This window comes from Pistacia vera, unplaced genomic scaffold (genome assembly GCF_008641045.1).
Source record: "Pistacia vera cultivar Batoury unplaced genomic scaffold, PisVer_v2 Contig93, whole genome shotgun sequence".
NCBI lineage: Eukaryota > Viridiplantae > Streptophyta > Magnoliopsida > Sapindales > Anacardiaceae > Pistacia > Pistacia vera.
The window spans coordinates 629,322-637,196 of record NW_022196812.1 but is presented as its reverse complement, the minus strand read 5'-3'; the positions used below and the strand labels follow the sequence as shown (position 1 = coordinate 637,196).

The window sequence follows — 7,875 nt, the reverse complement described above, 5'->3', positions numbered from 1 at the left end:
CCATTAAGCTGAATAATGGTAAGTTAGTATTACTAACTAGGGTCAGGTTTATACCTGAATTAAAACGTAACCTAATTTCCTTGGGAACCTTGGATGAATCAGGCTGTTCTTATAAGGCACAAAATGGTTGTATGGAAGTCTACAAAAATGGAAATGTGTTAATGAAGGGGGTTAAGAAAAATGGGCTCTATATATTGTGTGGACAGTTCTATCCTGATGTTTCTAATTCTGTTTTATTGTCTACTAACATATCTGCTGCAGCAAAATGGCACTTGAGATTAGGCCATATAGGCCAGAATGGTATGAATGCATTGAAACAGCAAGGTTATTTTGGTAGTGATGTTGTAACAGCTCTAGATTTTTGTGAAACCTGCATCCTTGGAAAACAGCACAGGATGAGTTTTCAAAAAGGGACTCATCTTGCTGCAAACTGTCTAGACTATGTCCATGCTGACCTTTGGGGTCCAGAAAAGGTGAAGTCACATGGAGGGAACATATACTTCCTCTCCATTATGGATGATTACAGTAGAAAGGTATGGGTATACCTCCTTAGGACTAAGGATGAAGCCCTAACCAAGTTCAAAGGTTGGAAAACCCTTGTAGAAACACAATTGGATAGAAAGGTCAAAACCCTTAGAACTGATAATGGTCTGGAGTTCTGTAACCTAGAATTTGACACCTACTGCCAAAATCAAGGGCTACAAAGGCATAGAACTATCAGGGCAACCCCTCAACAGAATAGGGTTGCAAAGAGAATGAATAGGACTCTCTTAGAAAGAGTCAGGTGTCTTCTGTTCACTGTTTGGCTACCCAAGACCTTTTGGGGAGAAGCCCTAACTACAGCTGCTTATTTGATCAATAGAAGTCCATCCAGTTCAATAGATTTTAAATGCCCTGAAGAGAGATGGTCTGAAAGGAAACCTAACCTAAATCACCTAAGGGTCTTTGGGTGTGCAGCATATGCACATACCAGAGAGGGTAAGCTTGAACCCAGGTCTCTAAAGTGTGTCTTCTTAGGGTACCAAGACGGTACAAAAGGTCATAGGTTATGGGAGAGAAATGCACCAGGAGTTAGGATCATTATAAGCCAAGATGTAGTCTTTAATAAGCTAACCTTCCCTTGTAAAGTGTCTACTGATAATGCAGGAAACTCAAAAATAGATTCTGAACTGCTTGACCAAACAGAGAGATCACAGTTTGAGGTGGAGCCACAAAACCTGCCAGAGCACTTGGAACAACCTGAACAAACAGAACCAGAAAATGACACATTGCAAAACATTGGGGATCAATATGAAGAAACTGTGCAGCCTAAGAATAATGAAGAAGAACAGGATGAGAACCTAGCAGATTACCAACTGGCCAGAGACAGGGTTAGAAGGGAAATAAGGCCCCCAAATAGATACAACTATGCAGATTTGATCTACACAGCCTTGGTGGCTGGGATAGAAACACTGAGATCTGAACCAAAGACATATCAGGAAGCTGTGAGTTCAAAAGACAGTAAAAAGTAGCTGGAAGCAATGAAAGAGGAGATGAAATCCTTAAGACAAAACAGCACTTGGACTTTGGTCCCAAAACCCATAGACCAGAAGATAATTGACTGCAAATGGCTTTATAAACTGAAGGAAGGTCTAACAAGATCAGACCCTCCAAGATACAAAGCAAGACTGGTGGCAAAGGGCTACACACAAAGGGCAGGTATAGACTTTACAGAAGTTTTCTCTTCTGTGGTTAAATTTAAAACAATTAGACTTATGCTAGCTGCAGTAACTCAATATAATCTAGAACTGGAACAGTTAGATGTTAAAACAACCTTTTTACATGGTGAACTGGAAGAGAAAATTTATATGAGTTAGCCATTAGGGTTTAGAGATAGAAACCTACCTGAGCATGCCTGCCTGTTACACAAGTCCCTATATGGACTCAAACAATCACTAGGCAGTGGTACAAAAGATTTGACTCCTTTATAGTGGGAATTGGGTTCATTAGGAGTGCTTATATTAGCTGTATGTATTATGATTGCTTTAATAACATACCCATGTACTTACTGCTATAAGTAGATGAAATAATAATAATCAGTAAGTCCAAACCTCAAATAGATGAATTAAAAGCAAAATTAAATGCTAAATTTGAGATGACAGATCTAGGATCTGCAAAAAGGATATTAGGGATGATGATTGATAGAAATAGAAAAGAAAATAGACTGAAACTACACCAATTCCCATATCTGCAGAAACTAATATCTAGGTTTGGTTTGACTGGTGCTAAAACTGTAAATGTACCCTTAGCAGGTCATTTCACCTTAAGCAAAGTTCAATCCCCCAAAAATGATGTAGATAGGATTAAAATGGAAAACATCCCATACTCTAGTGCCATAGGATCAGTGATGTATTCAATGATAAGCACTAGGCCTGATCTTTCATTTGCAATATCTCTATTAAGTAGGTTTATGTCAAATCCAGGAATAGAGCATTGGGTTGCCTTAAAATGGACACTTAGATACATTAACACTACAATGCATGTTGGATTAGAGTATTGCAAAAGAACTCTTGCACTTGATCTTGTTGGGTATGTGGATTCTGACTTTGGAGGAGATCGTGATTCAAGGAAGTCCACCACAGCTTATTATTTCACTTTAGGTGGAAACTGCATTAGCTGGAAATCCCAGCTTCAACCATTAGTGTCACTGTCCATAACAGAAGCTGAGTATGTGGCAGTAACTGATGCTTTCAAATAGGCAATCTGGCTACAAGGGATTTTGAAAGAGATAAACTTGATGAATGGCCCTGTGATTGTATATTCTGACAGTCAGAGTGCCATTCATCTAAGTAAAAACCCAGTATACCATGAGAGGATGAAGCATGTGGATGTAAAGTATCATTTTGTTCGAGATCAGATTTCAAAGGGAACTGTCAACCTGCTAAAAATTCCAACTGAAGAAAATCCATCTGATATGGGAACCAAAGTTGTAATTGCTGTAAAGTTCAAGCACTACTTGAACATTCTTCACATCAACTGAATTCAGCAGAGCAAAGAAGGAGTATGAGAACTACTTGTTGCACCTGCTGGTTACTGACAAAGGAAAGAATAAGGCTTCAAGGTGGAGATTGTTAAATGTGAAGCCTTAAAGCAACACCGTTTAACTTAAGCCAAGAAATTCCAAAACGACACTGTTGTGACTTAAACCGACGCTCAATCCTGATTGTTGGTTTGAATCCAGATCTAACGGCTGAAGACTTAGGCTGAGTCAAACCTATAAAAGCTGATGACTCTTCAGTTTTTCAATAACGCGTTTTTCTCTTTGTTTTGATATCTCTCTGAGTTACAAATTAGGGTTCAAGATTAGGGTTTGTTCGTGTGGGTGTAAATCTGTAGGAAATCTGTCCATTGAGTTGTGTTTCTTAGTGGGGAGGGAACTTGGTGTAGTGTTCTTATCTCAGATTGTAGGTTTACTATTGTTGGTTCAAATCCTGTTTGATCTTGGTTGAAATCTTGTAAGAGAGAGAGGTTAAGGGTTGTAACCGTTCTTGATAGAAATAGAAAGTGCAGCGAGCATTCATATTCTGGAGCTCAACGTGGACGTAACTTGTTCAATATTGAACAAGTGAACCACGGTAAATACTGTGTGTTGAATCTATTTGGTTTGCGTTGATTATGTGTTTGTTGGTTGATGTTTGCTTGATTTGTTGAAGATTATTTACAACAACATGCCAAATAAACTAGATTTAAGGATAATAAAAAGAAATGTCCTGCAACAAACAATAATGTTTTTTAGTTAAAATTTTTTTTTTCATGAATCATAAGATTCATATCTTTCAACTTCAAGCAAATTTGATAGAGAACACAGCAAAGATATGGGTGATCTTTATTGCAAATGTTGTTACACTATGTAAAATTTAATAAATGCACAGGACAAAATTTCTTGTTGATACAGCCATCTAAAACAAATTAAAAGTAAAAGTAACATAATCCATAATTAAAAATCAAACAACCTAGGTCAGCAAGAATAATAAGATAAAGAACTTACTGGTTTCTAGCCCAAAGAACCCGAAATTCAAGATCTGGAGCTGCTTTTTTGGTTTTCTTCAAGATCACCTTTTTGCTTCTTGCTCTTCTTTTAGTCCTTTGCTTCTTTTCTCGATTTCGTTATGTACTCCCCTTTGATTCTCCTAAATTTTTTGTCGTGACTTTGTAGATAATGTCAGGGTTAGAGTTTGGGCAAAAAAGGGATGGGGGAAGTGAGCCGTCCTTGGTCTCTTCTTTCTTTATAAAATTGAATTAGGAAAACCAAATCTGAAATAAGGAAAATAAAAAGCACTAAGACTAAGAAGATTCAGAATCCATGCCAATAAAGATAACCATGTCGCTTGTGAGAGAGAAGTTTGGAAACAGAAAACTGTTTTGGGGTTTGTTTATTTTATAAAGAAGAGAGAAAAACAAAAAGAAAGGGAAAGCTAAAAGGAGCCGCTGTCTACTACTTTATATACGCTAGCACCAAAGCAAGGAAATAAGGCAAGGTGCCAAGGTAAAGGCTAAGCTTAGTCGGATGGAGAGAGTGGCTCATCCATCTTTTCGTCTTTTAGACAAGTCTAGTAGGGAGGGAATCTTTCCTTACTTCTTCTCCTAGTGAGTTTAGCGCGTAATACTTAAACAGCCTAAAATGCAATCGTTCTCTCACACTTTAGCTGTGAGTTTGTATTTATAGATAAAAGTAATACTAGCCTTACAAAGAGGTATATAAAGAGCCATACAAAGAGAGAAATCCAGCCCTTGAAATTCATGATTGTTTCTCTCTCTCTCTCTTTCCCATTATCTCTCTCCCTCTCTCTCTTTCCCTTTTTCCAAGGGCTGGATTTGTCTCTTTGTATGACTCTTTATATGCCTATTTGTAAGGCTAGTATTACTCTATAGATAAATATATCAAACAAAATAAATATATACTCTTAGTAAGGAAAGAAAAATAAATGAGCAGGTCTGCCCGAGAGTTTAAGGGGAACATTTGAGAGAAGAGTGCATGGGTTGGAATCCCACTGTCTATTTTTTTAAAAATGGGTTTTTAAAACCTTTGGTCTGTTTTTATTTATTTATTTATTTCATTAATATTTAGCAGCTCCACCAATTATCTTTGCACACACTTTACTCTTAATTTGGAAAAAGAAAAAAAAAAAAAAACCCATTTTAGCGTATTAGAATATATCATAATCCAATAAAAATACAATTCTAAAGCTTTAATATCATAATTCTATAATGAGTAATATTTCTAAGGGGTGTTTATTTGAGCTTATAAAAATTAGCTTATAAGCATTTGAAATTTTAAGCAATTACGTGTTTGGTTAAAGTACTTATAAGTGACTGATAAGTAGTTGACGTGTTTAGTAAAATGTGGCTTATAAGTATATTTTATTATAAAATGACTAAAAAGTGTACTACATTAAACAAAAGTATACTATAAAATTTTAAAATTAAACAAGGATAATGTGATAATATACTTGGTCAAACTAACTTATAAGCAGAGTGCTTATAAGCAAAAAAAAAAAAANGCATCATAAAGGGGGTGAGAAAATATATTTCCAATATTATTTTTTTTTTCTTTTTCTCTGTGGTACAGATTAGGTTTAAGCTAATAAAGTAGTATTATTACCTACTAATGTTTTAATCGAGTTTTATGCTTAGTCATAGCCCTCGAGATCATGCTTGTTTTGGGTTTTAGTAATGTTATAATAAGACTCTCGTTATACTCCAATTCGGTCCTTCCAATTGATTAAATTTTGGTTCAAACATGCACATACTTTGATTGGTTTTAATGATTCCAATAATTGAATCCATAACATTAAAAATTTGATAGTCTTGTGTTAGATTAATCTTGTGCATTAAAATGTGCTATGGAATTTTTTATATATTGTTAAATACATTTTCTAACACTTCTAAGGGTTATGTATATATATATATGCAGAGTTTAATTAAATTATTCTTTTCAAAACAAATAAAAATTGGAATTGTTGTATAGATTATCATTTAATTGGTGGGTTAATATGAATTTTGTGAAGAATTATTGGAGGTACTTTTTATACTGAAAAAATACCTCCTCCTCTCTCGTTTATCTTAATATAAACGTTTATAGATGTATTAAGTTGATAATATTTATATCAAGAATACGTATTTGGGATTTGTAATGTTATTTTATTGGCTAAATTTAAATAAATATGAACGTTATTGAAAATTTTGGCTCTATGACTAAGAAAAAAGTAGCAGATTATGATCAAGTTAAATCCTAATCCAAAATTCCTGAGAAGACAAACGTATCAATGTGGGCTAAAAAATTGATTTCACATATCTAACTTTTGTGTTTGTCTAGTTGTACTCGACGTTCACAACGCTTGAATTTCCATTTGTCGTTTCTGTATTGATGGAAATATTTTATTTTATTATTACAGTCAGCAATCGAAAGTTAGGCAAATGACAAATTCATCACTTTAAAGCAGCCAATTAGATTAGACACTTAACAACCCCAATTTGACTTTATAATTGTGATTAATTTTCCTGATAATGACAATTATTAAAACCCACTTGTTTGCCCATAGACGCCATTTTTCATTTTAGGTGCTCCTACTAATACGATAAATATAAATCTTAATATAGAATTATTAACAGTTTTGAACCTTATCATTAGTTATATTTAGAGCCTATTTGACTAGCTTATCAAAATTCACTTATAAGCTAATTTGAGTTTATAAATATTTAAAATTTTAAGGTTAAAATATTTATAAATGACTAATAAGTAATTGATACGTTTGATAAAATGTGGCTATAAGTACATTTTATTATTAAAATGACATTATATTATTTTATCAATTAATAAATTATACGATAGAATTTTAAAATTAAATAGGAATAATATGGTAATATAAGTGTTTATAAGTTGCAAAAAGAGAAGTACCTCTCCCCCAACTTAATTTTTTTTGCTTATAAGCTTGGCTTATACATCTAAAAAAATTATAAACGAACAGATCAGCTTAATTTTATAACTTATAAACTAGTTTGATCAGCTTATAAGCTCAGACAAACACCTCCATAGTATATAATTAGTTAGTAAATTCACGTTTTATGCGTAAATTATACAGCTAGTCATATAATTCATATATAAAACGTGAATTCACGTATTTTATCTAGACAATCGTATAATTCGTTAATCATATATCCCAGCCGAATTATTCTGGCATTATATAGCCGTATTTTTGCAGACAAAAGTTTATTATTTGATAAGGGAAACGACGCCGTTTTAGGGGGGTTTTTTGTCAACGAAATCCCCTCTTCTTTAGTCTTCTCTTCGTCCCTTCTTCAACTATCAAATACCAATTATCAAATGAAATCAAACAAAAACAGTCGTATCTTTGAATCTTGACCACTTTTATTCTCTTTTGAGTCTTGATCTCTTCTTCTCCTCTTTTTAACTCTCTTTTCCAAGACTTCAAGCCTCAAGTACACACTTCTTCTCTTCTCTTTTTAACTCTCTTTGAATCTAGTATGTTGTTGGAGTGGATTGCTTGTGTTTGTGCATGTGTGTGAGTAGTAGTAGTAGGGGCTGGCTTAGTGTTTTAATTGGATTCTTGATTTGTTATGTTGGTGGATTGATTTGTGTACAAAACATGTTTGATGAAACAAAAATGCTATATCCACCAAAAGATTGGTACCGAACAGTTCAACCGAAATACGTGGACATCACCACGTTGGATAATAGAACATTGACATAAATGGACGGCCGTCCAACGGTTTCGGATGACCGTCCATACTTCCTGAACGGCCGTTCATAGTGGAATGGACGAGGGTCCATAAAAAGTATTTAAAAAAAAAAAAAAAACAATGAACTCCCGTCCA

General features: G+C 34.3%; 1 protein-coding gene across 1 annotated transcript; it reads left to right on the top strand.

Annotated features, from left to right (window-relative positions):
* The first annotated feature begins 2,347 nt into the window (after window positions 1-2,347).
* On the top strand, window positions 2,348-3,019 carry LOC116120318 (secreted RxLR effector protein 161-like). The gene is made up of 2 exons (XM_031406276.1): window positions 2,348-2,706; window positions 2,809-3,019. The coding sequence occupies exons 1-2, from the start codon at window positions 2,348-2,350 to the stop codon at window positions 3,017-3,019; spliced, it is 570 nt and encodes a 189-aa protein (XP_031262136.1).
* The last annotated feature ends 4,856 nt before the right edge of the window (window positions 3,020-7,875 follow it).

Bases quoted from the DNA above. Each gene is read 5' to 3' on its own strand.
- LOC116120318 (XM_031406276.1), top strand. From the start codon at position 2,348: ATGGAAAACATCCCATACTCTAGTGCCATAGGATCAGTGATGTATTCA. The intron at 2,707-2,808 runs GTATGTGGCAGT...ATATTCTGACAG, and splicing joins CTGTCCATAACAGAAGCTGA to TCAGAGTGCCATTCATCTAA.